Raw genomic sequence first — 20,027 nt, 5'->3', positions numbered from 1 at the left:
TTAAGCTTCTAATTTTTACTGATAAATTTCTCTCCCTGTTAACACTCAGCCCAGCCTCCAAATCTTGAGATTTCGCAATACAAATGGAAACAGGATGGAAAGGAAGGCGTGCATGCCTGGTGCTGAATTAGGCCAGGTTTCCATTGCATTGCGATTTATAACAACATAAGGAAAAAACAGTCTATTTTTCTGTTTAAAATCCTATATTCAAAAATCATCATCATTTGTACATTATGCAGATACAGAGAGATAAAAGATCAACTGTGACCCTCCTCACCTTCACATGCAAGGCACCTGCAGTTCAGTTAAAAGGCAAGGCAGCACACATCTTTACCATACTTATTCTCTATACATTGAACTTCAGTTCTGTACATGAATGCCATTGTTCATGTAATCTAACAGTCTTCTTCATTAGAGTCGCATGGAAAGTGGCACTATCACTCTAGGGAAGGCAGATCTACTCACTTTCACATCTCCCAGCTGAACACGAAAGCAGGAGAGACAGTTAAGGGGAGGACTGCATTCTTAATATGCTGAGGCAAACACACACTAAAGCATACTTTTGCTCTTTTTCCCCATTCCAGCAAAAAAGGGAGAAAAGAGACTGTAAAAGGTAGAGTAACTCAGACTCTGAGAGACTATTACAATAAAGATATTGATTCATCATCATCATCATCATCATCATCATCATCATCATCATCATCATCATCACCATCATCATCATCATCATCATCATCATCATCTTTAGTTTTGCTATCCATAGAGACATACTGAAAGACTTGGGGATAAAAATGTAATGTTCTAGACAAATCGCTTTATTCATCAAGATTAAGTGGTACAGCAAAATGGATTGAAAGTATCATATGTAACAATATTTTTTTTTAACATACGTAAATGTAAACTTACCCTTGGGTACAATTTGGGTGACAAGAACGACATTCACGATCCTCATCTGCAAACTTGAATATGAAACTATTTGTCCCTTGTACACCATCAGGACATTTTTCAACACAATTGGGGCCATCTTTAAAGTGAAAGCATTTGGTACAATGATCTGGTCCCTACATAGAAAGAAGAAATACAGAATATCCACATTCCAGTTTTGAGATCCCCAAGAGCTACTGAGAGACATCAAGTAAGTGTAATATTTAATACAGGATGCAATACTTACATTGCCTTAAGACTTATGTTGGGACTTTTCACGAAGGCAGATCACTGTTATACTTTATTAGATTCTATCTTTATTTCTTTTCATCCCATGCAAAACTTTCATGGGAACATGCGTAGCTTCAGCATAGTGTTTCCACTAAGTTTAGAACTAGAACCAGAGACACCCAGATTCAAATCCATCCTGAGCACAATATGTTTAGATATTGATTTGGGGAGAGTCATATACTCTTAAGGTAAAGGTAAAGGTTCCTCATATGTGCTAGTAGTTCCCGACTCTAGGGGGTGGTGCTCATCTCTATTTCAAAGCCAAAGAGCCAGCACTGTCCAAAGACGTCTCCATGATCATGTGGCTAGTATGACTAAATGCTGAAGGCACATGTAACATTGTTACCTTCCCACCAATAGTCGTTCCTATTTTTCTACTTGCATTTTTTAATGTGCTTTCGAACTGCTAGGTTGGAAGAAGCTGGGACAAGTAACGGGAGCTCACTCCGTTATGCAGTGCTAAGAATTTGAAACGCCAAACTGCCGACCTTTCTGATCGACAAGCTCTGCGTCTTAGCCACTGAGCCACCACGTCCCTGTGATTCTAATTCAGACATTTGTAATTGTGAGAAAAATTAAGAGGAAAGAGTGTATTGCACATTGCCTTGAGTTCATGGAAGAAAGGGATGGATATAAATCTAGCAAATAAGTAAAACTAATAAATGTACAAAGGAAGAAAGGATGAAAGAAATAAAAAAAAAACATATCTGTCTTCTTTAATAACCAGCTTATATGTTGGACTGTATATTATTTGTACTTACAACCCCCCTGCAAGTTATTCTGTTTCCATCCATCTTCTCACACTGCGGATCACATTCCACACAAATTGAACCATTTGCAAACTCTCTGTATTCCCTGTGGAAATAACAAGCAATTTAGAAATACAAAAAGTGACAGAATCAGGGAGCAACTTCAGTTTCTGACATGATTGTTATTCTGCAAGTAAAAGTGCTCATCTTCCCACCCCAACTATACCGTTACTTTGATAATTTTCTAATTACATCCCCATCCCCAGACCCTGAATTAACATGCAAATGCTGCATTGATAGGTTCTATTCGCCATTTGTAAAGGCAAGGATATTAAAATATTTCATACTATTTATATAAACATGCAGTGTGCCCTTTTTGATTGGGACCTGCCCAGAATTTGATATAAAATGGAAAGTTATATCAGTGTTTAAAATAATAAATAAATAAGACATGTTGGAGATGAAAAAATACATCTACTGAAATAAAGGGACTTATTGTATACATATCTGATGTAATTTCAACCCCTTGGGTTTCCTCTATCTCTGATGACTTCCTTAGTACGCTTGAAAGACCTCTAACGAATTACCCCTTTGTGAAATAAATAAATAAATAAAATCATCTAAAAATGGGGAAGCTGAAGTTATATAAATCATATATTTGGAACCTAAAACAGTTATCACTGGTAAAGGGGTGTTATTAGTGGGAACAGCCTTTGGATGTTCATTTCCCGTTCTTTCATCCTGGGAATAATTGCGGAGATTGTACAGAACACCAGGCTGCATATAACCTCCTGACTCAGCATTCAAAGCCGGAGTGGTCTATTAGCCACCGAGTTGTTAAAGAAGACCAGATGAAAAGAATCATACTATTGGGAGGTTAGAGTTCTTCTATGTGTCCCACTGAGTCTGCTGGTGGGATGGGAACTATAATCAATTCTAAACAAGGGTCTAATATCATAGCCCGATATTTTCTTCGCCTGAGAAATCTAACATTATGAAAAGAACGGGAAGTATTGGTGTGTCTGTATCTTCCCAATTGAAGTTATAATATAGATTAGTTTATAAAAAGAGTCATAGACCAATTTATCTAAGATTAAAATTCAGTGCAAGAGTCTCCCAACTTTCTATTTCAGGAAAGCATCTACCCGTCATTTTCCTACCTGAATACACAAATATACACACACATTTAAAATACACATACACTCAGAAAGAGCATCAAAATATTCATGCATGCAGACATAACATGAAATGTTGTTATCCAGGCCCCACTCCCAAGGGAATGGGAACTTATAGTTCTCTCTCTGGCTGAAAACATATTTGGAAATATATATATGGTCCAGAATGCTTTAGAAGAATGATCCAAGCCATAAAGCGATGTGCACATAATTGATATCTAGTATTGGATGCAACCAATACAATGTATGTCCCATGCCCAGCCTCTGTCTAGAAGAGATCCAGATAATCCTCTTCATTAAGGATTTCTGTGATTGTTATCCTCCACTTCCTTTATAACAGTGTTTCTCAACCTTGGCAACTTGAAGATGTCCGGACTTCAACTCCCAGAATTCCCCAGCCAGCATTCGCTGAAGTCCGGACATCTTCAAGTTGCCAAGGTTGAGAAACACTGCTCTAATTTATAGTTGTGTTACTTGCAAATTTTGAAGAAAAAGTTAGGAAGGAAGCCATTTCTTTCTCCGTTTGTTGTGCCAAAATAGTTCCTACATAGTAGTTTCTCCTTCGACTCTATATCTTCATAATATGTTGTATACACCTCAAAATAGTACTGTATTAATGGGTTTTGTGTTGTCCATTCTTTCTTTGGAAGAGTCCCAGAGCTCACCTTCCAGGGCCCTTCACAGCAAACAGCTCTTGGAGGAATCAACTTTTAAGGCAGATTCTCAAGGCCACACTCACCACCTCCCAGCTTCACTTCTTCCTCTCTTCTTTGGTATGCTTTTACAAGTAAGGAGGGACACTGGCCAAATCCACAGATGGCAAAGTCTACCCTACAATAACTCCATCCAGATCTTCAGGTATAAATAAGGTTATTGTTGTAATCACAAGTCCTAACAGCCCAACAGAGCTTAAGTATAATAAAACAAAATAAATTAAAAATAGTACTTGATGCAAAGAGGTCAAAACAATAAATTCAGGGCTACGATTACAAAGATAGTTTTTTGCCTTCACCACAATTACTATAAGATACGGTAAGGTCTTATAAGAAAACATATTTGCTCATGAGGAATTGGGGAAACAGTTGACTGTAATATCTATTGGGTTATCTACAACACTCAGATCTAACCCTGCTTCATCAGTATCCTGGAAGAATGGATAACTTTTAGATGATTTTAAATCCTTAAAATTAAAATTCAAAATTTTTATCCTCACTCCCAGACTGCCAAGTCATTATCTTAAAGAGGGATTAAAAAGTAACATTCATTAATATCCTACTATTGGCAAAGAGCCGAGGTGGCGCAGTGGTTAGGGTGCAGTACTGCAGGCCACTTCAGCTGACTGTTATCTGCAGTTCAGCGGTTCATATCTCACCGGCTCAAGGTTGACTCAGCCTTCCATCCTTCCGAGGTGGGTGAAATGAGGACCCAGACTGTGGGGGCGATATGCTGACTCTGTAAACCGCTTAGAGAGGGCTGAAAGCCCTATGAAGCGGTATATAAGTCTAACTGCTATTGCTATTGCTATAATTAAAAATTACATTACTAAAATTATTACTAACATGTTTGACATTTGGCCACATATGGAGATGACAGTAGAACAAAATTTAGCAAACTTCAGTGTATTAATTGAGGACTGGTAATAATGATTTTTAAATTTTACTATTACTATTAAATCTGATTAGAAAGGGTTTTATTACGTCCAGATGGAAAAGGAGCAACACGGTAATTAAGAGCAAGATGTCTCTATTACTTCCATTTTCTATGGAAAAATCTATTTTCTTCCATTTTCTATGGAAATCTATTTTGATCTAGGTATATTGCCAATTTTCCCTTGACCAAGGAAAATGATCTTTGATACCATCTACATACGTTAAGTAGGGGGTTGTAACATTTCTCTGCTAGATTCTTTTAAAAAGACAGTAAGGCTTACACCAGTGGTTCCCAAACTTGGCAACTTTAAGACCTGTGGACTTCAACTCCCAGAATTCTCCAGCCAGCAGAGCTGGCTGGAGAATTCTGGGAGTTGAAGTCCACAAGTCTTAAAGTTGCCAAGTTTGGGAACCACTGGCTTACACTGAAGTCTTTCTGATGGTCTATATCTAATAGATACTGTCTCACTTTAGTTACGGCCTTTTCAAAACCCAAGGCTATTCTCAGATTGCTCTGAGAATCCTCTCTTTTGAATATCATTTCCAATATGTTTTTTTTTTCAGGATGAAGATGGGTGAAATAATTCAAGAATAGCAAGGACCTAGTGAAAAGGCTCTGACCTGTTTCCCAATAGGTAGAATTCCTGTTTTTATTCGCTTTAAGTTTTACAGATTATTCTCGGTTTGTGGCTCTTCTGCCCTCAGAATAGAGGAAGTGGGTTTCACCCACCTTGGCTTTCTCGCTTCTCCCAGGAACCATAGTGCTACAGGCTTTTCCCACAAAGCAGCTCTTTCTGATTTCACATTGTTTGAAACCTAGATACACTGTCCCTACCAACAGTCCCCTTGTTTTGTAGCTGTTAAGGGGAGATGTGAAGTTCTGTCCTTACTCTTAAATGCCACTGAGAGTTTCCGTTTGGCTGACTGACACCATATGGTTATGTCTCTCTTCTGTAGGCTTTTGCAATGCACAGATATGATCATATTGTTAAAGGTAAGCACTCCATATCCTTCAGGCAGGGCAAGACAGAAAGGAATGCCACTTTAGCATTTTTAAGAATTATAATAAGAGAGATTAAGATGTCCCTATAGAGCCGAGGTGGCGCAGCGGTTAAATGCAGCACTGCAGGCTACTTCAGCTGACTGCTATCTGCAGTTCGGCAGTTCAAATCTCACCGGCTCAGGGTTGACTCAGCCTTCCATCCTTCTGAGGTGGGTAAAATGAGGACCCAGATTGTTGTTGGGGGCAAAATGCTGACTCTGTAAACCGCTTAGAGAGGGCTGAAAGCCCTATGAAGCGGTATATAAGTCTAACTGCTATTGCTATTGCATAGCTTATCATTCACCCATCCTGTCTCTCCACCAGCAAGAAAGTGGCCACCACAGTGCAAATAAAAACTGCCTGGTGAGCCAGAGGTAGAAAGGAAAAACCAAGGAGGACAATTACGAAGCAATAAATTAAGACTGTTTGGAATTCTATTCTGCAATAATTGCTTTTGATTTTTTTTACACAGCTATTCTTCTAAATTCAAAGGAATACAATTATGGTTAGTAAAATTTTGCAGATTTTACTGCAGATCTTTGAAAAGAGAAATAAATTGGTTTTGATTCCCAGATACTAATTTAGTTTTCTTTTGTATATCTCTTGGATAGAGACTCTCTCTTCTTCTATCCCTTACACCAAAATAGCAATTAAGTACAGCATTTTTACACCCCTAAAAACACATACACATACAGTACATGTACATAGTGTATAAAAAAATAAGAAGAATAAGAAACGTTAAAATCAGAAACTGATAAAGAATAGTTTCAGACAGATTCTAATCAATATCTATAAGACTTCAGTGAGGAAGTGATATGGATAGAAGAAAAGATAATTTCTGTACCTAAATGAAGAGATTGAAAAGGCTTTCATACTAGAGGGCCCTGGAGTTCACCTCAGAAAATGGCATAAGGAAGTTTTCTCATAAGCTAGTCTTAAACTCAGACACCACTAAGAGCAGTTGGAATTCTACTGGAAAGAAATTGAAAGCTATGAATATATAATTATTATTGACAAATGAGCTGCAGTATTCTGGCCCAATTTTAATTTCCATATATTCTTCAAAGGCAGTTCTGTGTACATTGCAATGATTCAGTTGGAATAAAATACATCAGATCAACATTCCTAAAATATGTGATTGGTTAATCAGCCTCATCTTGGTAAAACAGCCAATGGCTACCAACAAAACAATATTTTCAAAGAGATGCTACCCAACTCAACCGAAGTTGAATTCCAAATTTGAGATCAAATCTACTGATCGAAAATACTTTTGTCATGTCATAATTCAGTTTCATTTCATTAGATCTTTTTCGATTCATTATTATCTCCAGACAATTAGTCATGAGCTTGATAGTCTCATTGGACTGTGATGGAAATATATATTGTTGATGTTGAAATCTTAGACCCAAACTAAATAAAATCAATTCAAATAAAAAATCAATTCAATTTCTCACAATTAACTAATCTCGTCTTGTTACCAAAATTGTTGTGGGTACAAATGAGGTTTAAAGCTTCATTGAAATAATTTGAGGCAGTGGGTTTTACCTCTCCCACCCACCCCAGAAAAAGACAAGGGATTAAGCATTCAGGAACTGAACCAGATAACCTCATAGTTCCTTGGGATTTCATTTTGACAGATATCAAACTTCTGCAATCTGTTGCACAACATTTCCCATCTAAAGTACCAGTCAACTCTATTTATACAGTGTTGCTGCTTTTCAACCTTCCATTTAAAATACAAGTATGGGCAAGCTTTTTCCTTGCTCCAGCTTGGTGACTTTCAAAAGCATGACCAATTGTTCTGCTTTCCGGCCAAGCTTACCCTGCAATCAATGCTCTAGGCCAGTTACATACAATTATATCTGAAATGCAGACCTGGCTACTGAAGTATCTTAGCTAGATTGTTTTGCATGATTCTCCCGTAAAAGATGCTGCTGCCTAACAAAAGTTATGATTACCAGTTGCATGACAGATGGATTCTTCTACCAACAAAACATAAACATTAGTAATTTCAAAAGTATGAACATATTTATATAATCACATGCATACACACACACACACACAAAGCCTAAAGGCAGAAATGACTTACCCTTCATAAAGGTGACAAGACTTTACACAGGTTTTCCCTCTGATGAAGTGTTTACATGATAAACACTGATCTGGCCCAGGCCCCCAACATCCATTTTTTGAGCATAAATGGCTGCATATCATCCCTTCTGCAGCTGTAAAGTAAAGACAGGCACAATCATTTATAAAAAGCAGTGTGTTAAATGGCATGTACAATGCTTAGTTCTATCCCCATCACTTAAATCCATAAAAATGGGAGAAAGAGACAGGAGAAAATTCTTTTTGCTTTAACAACGGTTGCTCTTGGGCCAGTACATTAAAATATTTTACTTATGATGACTGGATTATTATCAGCAGTAGAAAAAGATTACGAGAACCCACCTCTTCAGAGGATTATTTAATGTTACTTTTTTTAAAAAAAATATTTTATACACATAAACACTTCAACAGAACACATAAACACATTAACAAAAATAACCACATAACTTAAAAACAACATAGGAACAATAAGTTCCATCGTATATCATACAGCAGTTCTGAATCGGTTTCTTTGCAGTTAGTGTTTTCCCTACTGTGCATTTCTGTCTTTCATTCATAATCTCCTTATTCGTTATCCATTTTTATGTACATTTCTTTATTTATTTATACTTAGCTACTTATGATCAAGTATTATTTACCTATATTGTGCTTTATATTTTTACTGTCATTTATTCTCTTAGATACAGTTCTAGGTATACATTCACATAGTTATTCTTTTTCTTTGCCATTCTTATATTATTATTATTCCATTTAAAAGGATATAAGGTATAATTTGGAATGTATTGTTTACCATCCTTCACACCTGCTAAGACACCACCTTGTTTTCTCTTTCTTTTCTCCCTCCCTTCCTTCTCTACTTCCTTCCTTCCTCCTCTCCTTCCCCTTCTTCCCTCCCTTACTTTACTTAATCAGTATTATTAAAACATAATACTGATAATGTTTTAAATTGAGACAGTGCAGATTTTTTTTTAATGTGATATGTAATCTGTGATTATTTTAAATGGTTTAAAATTTGCTATGGCATGAAATGATCTACTAATTGAAATTGTATTTCCTAATTTCTTTAACCAAACATTTATGACTAGAGAGCAGAAGGCTTGGTGTTAACATACTGTGTCATCCTGGATACTAAAAATGTATTAGTGACATCATGAGCTGTTTCAGAAATATTGCTGAATAATTTTTAGGTGCAGATAATATAGAAACAAATGGAATCTGATTGACTAAAAGTCATATAAAGAGAATTAAGTTATTATAAAGGTATTCACAAATTTTCCTCTATTCATATTGCCACTGAGATAATAATTGTTTTATTTATCACCATGCAGTATATATAATATTCTATACCGAAAGAAAAAATTAGAAAAAAAGCAAATAAAAGTGAAAAAAGAAGATCAAAAAGAATTGATGAATAAAGCAAGTTTTAAGATTAAGAAGTAGGTAAAATAACTGGGTATCACCATGATAAACATGAATTGTGTGTTATTTCAAAATGAGACATGCAATGAGTTTGGATTTTAAAAATTGTTATATTAAGACATGCCATACTGGGGATTGCTAACACTTTTGAATGTCTTCAATCATTAGATCCAACAAAATTAGAGCCGAGGTGGCGCAGTGGTTAAATGCAGCACTGCAGGCTACTTCAGCTGACTGTTAGCTGCAGTTCGGCTGATCAAATCTCACCGGCTCAGGGTTGAATAGCTACTGCTATTGCTATAAAATGCGGCTCAGGAGTGAAAAGGTGCTTTTCAAAAGGCAACTGAACTATCTTGTGGGGGGGGGGGTTCCCCTTGACAATATTTCACTTCTCATCCAGGAATCTTCTTCAGTTCAGTTCACTTCTTTAAAATTTTCAAAGGGGGAAAAAAAAACACCCAAGAAAGTCCAGTTGCCTTTTGGGACATTAGCACATTTGGGACAATCATGACCTGGATGATTGAGAACCTCTGTAGACAGTGAGGGTCTGGCAGAGGGGGAAAAAAACAAATGCACAAGTATACAATTGGCTCAAGAGCAGTAACTGTCAGTGGGATCTAGGTGTCCTAGTGGATCACCACCGAAATATGAGTCAGCAGTGTGCTGTAGCTGCCAAAAAAAGCCATGTCTGCATCGACAGAGGGATGGCATCAAGATCATGAGAAGGGATAGTTTTATACTGCGCTAGTGAGATATGTTCACGATATAAAAAAATCCTAGGAAGAGTGCAGAGAAGAGCAACAAAGATGATAAGGGAGATGGAGGCTAAATTTTACAAGGAATGGCTAAGGGAACTAGGTATGTCTGGAGTAACAAAGAGAAGGATTAGGCGTAGCTGTCTTCTGGTACTTGAGGGGCTATCAGAGAAGAGGAAGTCAGCTTGTTCTCCAAAGCATCTGAGGATAGGACAAGGAGCAATGGGTGGAAGCTTGTAAAAGAGAGATTCAACCTGGAACTAAGAGAAATTGCCTGACAGTGGGAACCAATTAATCAATGGAACAGCTCTTAAAAGTTCCGGGTGTTCCATCACTGGAAGTTTTCAAGGAAAGTTCGGATTACCATTTTTCCAGGACGGTATAAGGTCTCCTGCCTTGGGCAGTGGGTTGGAGTAAAAGACCTCCGAAACTCCTTCTAGACCTATGATTCAGTTGGATTCTATTCAGAAAACCCCAATTTAAGAAAAAAAAAAACTCAGATGAAAATTTAATCTGAAAAATAAATTCTCATTCATATTATTTTCCTTTACTGAGATGCTTGAGTAGTGTTCCAAAAAGATGAAATGTTCTATAGCGAGTCTCTGCCACTTTCAATTTACGCTGCTTGTTCCTTTTTATTCAATGCACTGCTACTAGGATGAATGTCTGATTGTACTTCATTAACAAAGATACTGAGTATCTGTCATGTAAGCACACCGACTGCCTGAGCACATTAGTACTTTCATATAGCTTATTCTCGCCTTACTTGGGTTCAACATGCTCTTTCATCACTGTGTTGTGATCTCTGATGCTTCCACAGAACCAAATGCCTCTTTTGATCTAAGGAATAGGCCTCATCCATCGCTAAAGAACATTTTTCATACTCTTTCCCAGAGAATACCATTACATCTGGGGGTTAGGTGGTCTCAGTGTTTGTTCCACAGTTCCACGGCTACAGTGACCTTATAATACCCTGGAGAAAATACCTATGTGTCCAAATGGAAGAATGGAACACTTCTCCCTTAATCATAAAGGTTCACTCATCATGGTCCTGAAGCCCCAGATTCTGCCCAACATACTGCCCCATCTTAAAAGTGAAAAATAGGATTGCAATCACCACAACTTCCTTAGGATATTCTTCTCATAAATCAGAAAACCCCTGTAAGCACCTTTCCAGACTAACATTTTATTATGTATAATACACACACTATTGTGACTTATATCTACAGTATTGCTCATGAAAGCTTATGACTTTTAATAAATTTAATGGCTAACATGGGTCTTCTCCTGCAATCACTCACTATTTTTTGGGTATGCTTTTCTCATTGGTAAGAGTTTAAATTCTTACATATAGAGCAAAGAGTTTTTGCACTGAAGATGAACTAGGAGAATTGATGCCTTTAAAAAGGAAAATAAACACACAAATAAAAAACTCCTTGTCCTTAAATTAACAAGTTATCCCTGCTGTCTAAAAACTTGTGGTTCTCCTTGTGTGGCTAAAAGCATCACCTTCACCCAACAAGCCTCATGTTTTCTAAAACTTATTGGGGGAAATTTATCTCTTTCTGATTAGTCTCCATAACAAAAGCAAACTATAGGTTGAGAGTGCAATGCTACTCTAATGTCACATGCTTTAAGAATCCATTCTCACAGCCTCTCCCGTACTCCAAAAGCCAGTTCAAATGAAACATACAGGTAAGCCTTAAATTTATTATTTATTTGCCAACACTTGTCAAATGGAGAATTAATCAGGCGAGGAACTAAGTGGGTAGAACATTATCACCCAGGCTATATAAGATGAGCCACAAAAACATGGATAGCTTATGTCAGGACTGTTTTAAGATTATTTTGTTGCCTGGAGCAAAGGAGAAAATAATGCCCCTTTTAACTCTGGGGTGGATATCGTCCCACGCTAGCAATCCAATTTTGGTGGATGGAACAGAAAATCCTCTGAGCACCTCCCAGGTATCTAGCATTAATAGAACAAACCACATACTCTCTGGAGTCTTCCTATCAGAGTCATAACTTGTGATGGTTGTAAAACAGGTTCATCGCATATTTTGCAGTAATGGTTAAATGGATCACCATAGCCATTAAGCAGATCTGCAGTTGTTAAGTGAATGCCATGGTTAAATAATCCAATGCAGGCAACTTTGCCAAAAAAAACCTGAGGGGGGGGGTTGGGTTTTTGCAAAACCATCATAAAATGTTCTCATGTGACTGGGTGACACTGCAAACAGCCAAAAATGTGATGGGACTGCCAAGCACCAAAGCAGAGTCATAAGATTGGGGGGGGGGGGGGTAGAGGGAATTTTGAATCCAGGTTGTAAGTACCCATCAGGTAAGATTTATCACAACTTTGTCACCTCAAGGCTGGATTACTGCAATGTGCTCTACATGGGGCTACCCTTGAAAAGTGTTTGGAGACTGCAACTAGTCCAGAATGCAGCTGCGCAAGCGATATTGGGTGTACCTAGGCACACCCATGTTACACCTATCCTCCGCAAGCTGCACTGGCTACCAATTGGTCTCTGGACACAATTCAAGGTGTTGGTTATTACCTTTAAAGCCCTACATGGCTTAGGACCAGCATACCTGCGAAACCGCCTACTGCCACATTCCTCCCAGCGGCTGGTAAGATCCCACAGGGTGGGCCTCCTTTGGATGCCTCAGCCAGACAATGTCGGTTGGCGGCTCCTTGGAGGAGAGCCTTCTCTGTGGCTGCCCCGACCCTTTGGAACCAACTACCCCCAGAAATCCGGACCTCACCCACTCTCATGGCCTTCAGAAAAGCTGTCAAGACCTGGCTTTTCCGGCAGGCCTGGGGCTGTTGACCTCATTGTTAAGGTCCAGCCCCGACTGAAATGAATGTATCTGTGTCGTTTTAACTTGTCTTATTTTATTTTTACTTTCTTTTATTTTCTTTTTCTTCCCTTCTGTAAGCCGCCCAGAGTCCTTCGGGATTGGGCGGCCTATAAATAAAATTAAATTTACAAACTTACAAACTTTGAATGGTCATTAAGCATCTTCCACACACATAACCTTAGAGTAGACAATTCCCTGTTGGCTCTCTTACATTATGAGAATGTTGTGTCATATATTGCTTGTAAAAATGGTGAGTCAGCACCCATAACAATCTAATTTTAGGTAGACTACAAGGATCTTTGTTCTTATTGGGAGACTCAGAAGGAAAATCTACTGAATTCAATTTCTTCTGTTGGATTGTGTTGTTACTGCAACGTAATTGTTTAATAGTCTATATCATAAAATATTTTGTACTCATGGAGACATCTTATATAGTGTTTTACAAATGTTTTTATAGATGAAGTTCTTTAAATAGCATCTGAAAATTAAACTAGGAAAACTTTTTTCCCCAACTAAGATCAGAACATAAAACCTGTACATGAACCTGTAAATAATATTTTATTAAAATTCTTAGCTCAGCTTGTCAGTCTCTTTTATTAAATGAACTCTACAACAATAATGCTCAGTTAATTAAACAAGCAGGAATACAGCCAATTAGATTGCAAAGATTTATAAATTTAATTGACTGAAGGTGTTTATGAAAATGCTGAGGTTTTCTAAAACAGGAGTGATGAAGCAGAAAAAAGCACTTAGGACCTATTCAATTTGTCCGCATTAATATATTTATTTTAACTAATATATTTTCCATTAGTTGAGAAAAAAAATACATATTTTCTGAATCATAAGTTTATTTTGCTTAGAGTTGAGACCATCTATTTCACTACATAAAAATTAGCCATTTGTAGACAAATTTATACATTGGGAGAGAATTCATGAAAATATTATTAGCTATATACAGCAATTAATTGTGAATTTTCTACTGCTAGCTGGGAAAAGCTTTTTCTGAAAGGTAACTTTAGACTCATTTAATGAGTACTCCAACTGAGAATTGTTCCTACTGAGTATTGTGTTTATTCTGTATTGTCTCCAATGGACAATATTGTTGACACCAAAGAAATGCTAGAGGATTCATGATGAAATTTCCCTATCCAGATTCTCTTCCTTTAAAGGAACGGGGTCAAGGTATGGACTTGCAAAATTAATTAACATCTAAATGGTCCACCTGTGGAAATTCAGCACTTTGAAGTTTAATTAAAACAAGGAAGCAAAAAGTATTGATGTTTTTTTCCCCCACTCCAATTCAAGTTAATTCTTTTCAGATCACTGCATTGCACAGCTATTAACAAGGAAAAAACTGCATAGGTAGGTCAAACATTTAGCACACATGAATTCTCACATTCACTTCTTGGAAATTTCAATCAAATTACAGTAAATTAAAGATAATGTTATGAACTTGTCCATCCAGTTCATAGAGAAGTAAATAATATAAAATTTACAAATCCTGTTTGGATTGAAATAATTTTGTAATATTTAGCAAGGTATTCAATCCAGATATACGGTATGATAACATATCCTCCCAGGATACTAGATAATTCTCCAGTTGTGTGTCTCCCAACTTTCTATTTCAGGAAAGCATCTACCCGTCATTTTCCTACCTGAATACACAAATATACACACACATTTAAAATACACATACACTCAGAAAGAGCATCAAAATATTCATGCATGCAGACATAACATGAAATGTTGTTATCCAGGCCCCACTCCCAAGGGAATGGGAACTTATAGTTCTCTCTCTGGCTGAAAACATATTTGGAAATATATATATGGTCCAGAATGCTTTAGAAGAATGATCCAAGCCATAAAGCGATGTGCACATAATTGATATCTAGTATTGGATGCAACCAATACAATGTATGTCCCATGCCCAGCCTCTGTCTAGAAGAGATCCAGATAATCCTCTTCATTAAGGATTTCTGTGATTGTTATCCTCCACTTCCTTTATAACAGTGTTTCTCAACCTTGGCAACTTGAAGATGTCCGGACTTCAACTCCCAGAATTCCCCAGCCAGCATTCGCTGAAGTCCGGACATCTTCAAGTTGCCAAGGTTGAGAAACACTGCTCTAATTTATAGTTGTGTTACTTGCAAATTTTGAAGAAAAAGTTAGGAAGGAAGCCATTTCTTTCTCCGTTTGTTGTGCCAAAATAGTTCCTACATAGTAGTTTCTCCTTCGACTCTATATCTTCATAATATGTTGTATACACCTCAAAATAGTACTGTATTAATGGGTTTTGTGTTGTCCATTCTTTCTTTGGAAGAGTCCCAGAGCTCACCTTCCAGGGCCCTTCACAGCAAACAGCTCTTGGAGGAATCAACTTTTAAGGCAGATTCTCAAGGCCACACTCACCACCTCCCAGCTTCACTTCTTCCTCTCTTCTTTGGTATGCTTTTACAAGTAAGGAGGGACACTGGCCAAATCCACAGATGGCAAAGTCTACCCTACAATAACTCCATCCAGATCTTCAGGTATAAATAAGGTTATTGTTGTAATCACAAGTCCTAACAGCCCAACAGAGCTTAAGTATAATAAAACAAAATAAATTAAAAATAGTACTTGATGCAAAGAGGTCAAAACAATAAATTCAGGGCTACGATTACAAAGATAGTTTTTTGCCTTCACCACAATTACTATAAGATACGGTAAGGTCTTATAAGAAAACATATTTGCTCATGAGGAATTGGGGAAACAGTTGACTGTAATATCTATTGGGTTATCTACAACACTCAGATCTAACCCTGCTTCATCAGTATCCTGGAAGAATGGATAACTTTTAGATGATTTTAAATCCTTAAAATTAAAATTCAAAATTTTTATCCTCACTCCCAGACTGCCAAGTCATTATCTTAAAGACAGAGAATCTGCACAGAAATCAGACGAAATTGCAAATCTAAGGGTAGATCAAAGGACAATGAGGAGGATCAGTTCATTTAAAAAAAGATCTTGACTTATTGTATCTATGTGCTGGCAAATATATAATATATGGTGAAAATCTCTGAAGCACTCCCTCTTATACTGTGCCCTTTGAACAACTGTTTCTAGGGAAGCAGTAGGCAGCTAATTTAAGAAAGGGATCTGTCAATCCTACTGTAGATCCTATTGAGACTACAATAAATAACCTTCTTATATGTTGCAAGGCAAAGACTACAATTATAGCAGGGGCTAACAACTAGAATATGGAGGCACTTGCTTGGCTAAAGGCGCCCTAGCAGGATCCCCTGGGGTTTTGCATATGTATTGCTGGTGCCAGAAGGTCTGTGGTGGGTCACTTAATACTTCCTTGTGCAGTCCAATCTATGCACATATTGAGTAACAACCCTAAGCTTTGAGGGGCAAACAGCAGCATTGCTGGCAGGGCCGGATTTAGATGAAAAGAGGCCCTAGGCTATTCCACTTATGAGGCCCTTTCACCTCCCATTTTTAAGTTTGTAAATTACATGAGAGACAATAAAAGACACCATTACTGTGATATATATCAATATATATCAATATATATATAGCTGGCCTCCCGACAGAGGGTGGCTCTGCTCTGCGGCAAAGGCAGCGAGGCCAGCCACCTCCCCTGCTGCGCTCAGCTGCCCAGCTCGGCCCCCTCGCCCTCACCTGCCTGGCCACTGGTGGGCTCCGCGTCGATGGGGTGGCTACTGGGAGCGGCCGCGCCTCTCGCCCGACCGCCGGTGCCGGGAACGTGGGCGGGCTCCCCAACTGCCGCGGCGCTGGAACGATCTTAACCAATACATTTTTATGTTTGTTTATTAGTCCTATGCGTAGAATTTCTCCTTATTTTCGGTTCAGTGTTTTAGTGTCCACTGTTTTTAGAATAGTGTAATTTTAATTTTGCTAACAATTTGAATGTAGGCCCCTCATGATCTTGAGGCCCTAGGCTGAAGCCTAGTTAGCCTATAGGAAAATCCGGCCCTGATTGCTGGCATTACCCACTATGGCTGGGCTGTCTTCTTGGTTTCTTGTTACAATCTGTCACATTTATTTATAGAATTGACTCCACTGCCTACCAATTCATTTCAGAGGACAGTTTAGGGCCCGATTATCACCTAGAAAAACCTACCTGTCTGTTTTCTTTGTGAAGTTCCCTCTGGATCTCTGGAGAAATCAATTGCTATGTTCCTCTGACATTTTAAGACAGGAAAAGGTGGCAATGGAGGTGCCAGTGGCCCCAGGGTGCTTAAGCAGTGTTATTTGTCTTTCACCAAGAGATAAAAAGGTTTTAGAAATGAGGTTTTTACTCTATTATGAAGGACAAGTTCTGCTTTTGTATGTATTCTTTAATTGCTGCCTTTAGGTCTTCATGGGTTTTATTATACTTATTTCTTTGCATTGCAAAACACTTTGAACAATTGCTTCTGAAATCATGTATTTTTTTGGAGTATAAGATGCTCCGAAGTATAAGACGCAGCTAGCTTTTGGGGAGGAAAACAAGGGGGGGAAATCTGCTTCTGCCTCCCAGCAATCTGTATATTGTCTGTACTGTTTGCAACAAACAGCAAACAGCACTGACAAAATACACTGTAGTGTTACTTTTCAGACTATACTTGTACAGATGCTGTTAGAAATTGATGTGCTTTCTGGAAGAATAGTTATTCTCTCCTATTTAAAAGAAGATTAAATTAATTAAGAGCAAATCAGTGAAAATGGGGAGTACCTTCCTGCATATTTGGAGTGGAACTGAAAAAAATTCTTAATATTTTCAGGGACAGGGAAATATGCAGGGAATTATACAAAAGACCTCCTTCTTTACTTATCTCACCTCCCCCCCTCCCACACACACACACTTAAAATGCAACAAAACGGGTTTTGTGACTGTATGGAAGTGACAGCAGAGATTTCACAGTCACATGGTACATGCGGCACCTTCCTTACATGCATTGTAGCAATTTGGACAGAAGAAGATCCCTCTCTTTGCATTCAAGTAAGATCTATTTTAAAAGTGGCTGGGATAACTCTCAATAAAGACTGATCAAAATAAGAACTCCTGCTCTTAGAAAATGTTCTTGAAAGCATTAAACATTTATTCAGCAAACCAGGTTTCACTGTCCCATCCTCATGAATATTTTCAAAAAAGTGGGTTTATTAAGAAATTTCCAATACATTCTCAAATATAACAATATTAGACTTTTGTGCAAATGTTCTAAACTATTACTTGTTTCACAAATCACCATTTTCTGGTTCTAAACAATATACCTATATTTTTCGGAGTATAAGATGTACCTTTCTCCCCCCTAAAAGAGAGTGAAAATTTGGGTGCATCTTATACACCAAATGTAGCCCCAGCCACCCACCGGCCTCCACCCTTTGGCCTCTACTCCCAGCAATTTACCTCTTTGCAGCAAACGAGGCTTGTGGAGGCTTCAATAAGCTGTAGCAATCCCTGCAGCCTCTAACAGCTGATGATAGGAGAAATTGAAAGTGAAACTAGCTGTTTGCTCCACATGGCAAATTACTGGGAGGCAGATTTTTTTTTTCTTGTGCTAATCAGACTGTTTGCTGCAAGGAGGTAAGTCAGTAACTATAAATGCCTATAGAATGTTCAAATTGTTAGACTTATTTTTTTAAAGACTGCTTTATTATTGTTCTAGACAACGTAACAAAATGAAGAGGCTTTTTCAAATAAATGCTTGAACTGAAGAGGTCCGGTGCTATTGTTTTAAAAAGTGCTATTCTTTTAAATAGCAGAGAATAACTATACTTCCAGAAATCACATTTTAACTTCGTCTGTACAAGTATAGTATGAAATATAACACTACAAACAGTGTATAATGTCTGTACTGTTTGTTGCAAGGAGACAAATTGCTGGGAGGCAGAGGCAGATATTTTTCCCTTGTTTTCCTCCCCAAAATCTAGGTGCGTCTTATACTTCAGAGTGTCTTATACACCGAAAAATATGGGGGGAGGGAGGGAGGGAGAGGGGGGGAGAGAGAGGGAGAGAGGGAGAGAGAGAGAGAGATAGAGAGAGAGATTTAACCAACCAAGAGCAAAATACTTACTGCAGTTCTCAGCCCTCTTATTTCTGTGGATGACAGTTTTCTGGTTAGGTGAGCTGAAGAGGCTAGTCCAGTTGATAGTATGATAGTAGCATAAGTTACTGTTGTCAGTTATGTAGACATTCCCAGCACTGATGTGCTTCAGGGACTGGAACTGGAGAGATCGAATTCCTTGCTGCTTGAGAATAAGCAAGGAGAGACCACTGGAAAGGGAAAAAGAAAACAGCAAATCCACGTGTTGTGCATATATGAGTTAGAAACTTACCAGATAACTTTAAGAATTTGAGGCTAAAAGAATGGAAAAGCAGTTTAGTGTATGCCCCTTCTCTTCACTTTTACACCAATCAATCACATGACACTAGGAGGAAACACTACACAAAGCCACAAATACTCAAGGTTCTAAAAGCAGCTTCATAAAAACCAACCATCGGAGATCTGAGCTAACGCAAATATGCTATCCCTGAACCATAACTGAAAAGATAGACATCATCATTATCAAGCATGACTGATTTATTTAAATGCTAAAAAATATAGCCAGCTGATTAATGCAGGCATTGGCTACAGCTTTTTCAAATTAGAGAGATGTCCCTGGACTAGGACGTGCTGGAACACAACCAAATATCCAGAGAATTGTGCTGAATGAAACAGCTGAACAGGAAGGGAAGCCTGCAGTATTTGCCACAATCACTAGGAAAAGCCAAAAAGAGCCACTACTGTGCTATTATTTAATTACTGCAGAGGGTACCTGTCGGTGACCCAAATGTATTGCTTTTCCATATGACTACATTGGAAGAGAAATTTGAAAGTGACTGTAAACTCCCACTGTTAGAAATGCTTCTCTGGTGGTCAACAACGTTATCGGTATAACAGATGAGCATCTTCAATAGGACTTGAACCCAGAATAGTGTACTTGTGTTGTTCCTTTTATATTTCCTTTCCTGCTCTGACTTGGAATGATATTTTTCATTTTATCACTGTACCTCAGGACAGTGA

General features: G+C 38.0%; 1 protein-coding gene across 1 annotated transcript in view; it reads right to left on the bottom strand.

Moving 5' to 3' along the window:
• The window catches only part of LOC116519673 (receptor tyrosine-protein kinase erbB-4-like), a 237,659-nt gene that overhangs the window by 39,326 nt on the left and 178,306 nt on the right, over window positions 1-20,027 (bottom strand). Inside the window, exons 11-14 of the mRNA XM_032233689.1 lie at window positions 19,038-19,237; window positions 7,920-8,052; window positions 1,977-2,070; window positions 907-1,061 (exon numbers count right to left, since the gene is read on the bottom strand). Of these exons, the coding sequence (XP_032089580.1) occupies window positions 907-1,061; window positions 1,977-2,070; window positions 7,920-8,052; window positions 19,038-19,237 (582 nt within the window). The remainder of the gene's footprint in view (window positions 1-906; window positions 1,062-1,976; window positions 2,071-7,919; window positions 8,053-19,037; window positions 19,238-20,027) is intronic.

This window comes from Thamnophis elegans, chromosome 1 (genome assembly GCF_009769535.1).
Source record: "Thamnophis elegans isolate rThaEle1 chromosome 1, rThaEle1.pri, whole genome shotgun sequence".
NCBI classification, from domain to species: Eukaryota; Metazoa; Chordata; class Lepidosauria; order Squamata; family Colubridae; genus Thamnophis; species Thamnophis elegans.
The sequence above is the reverse complement of the archived record's forward strand: the minus strand, read 5'-3'. Positions and strand labels throughout refer to the sequence as shown.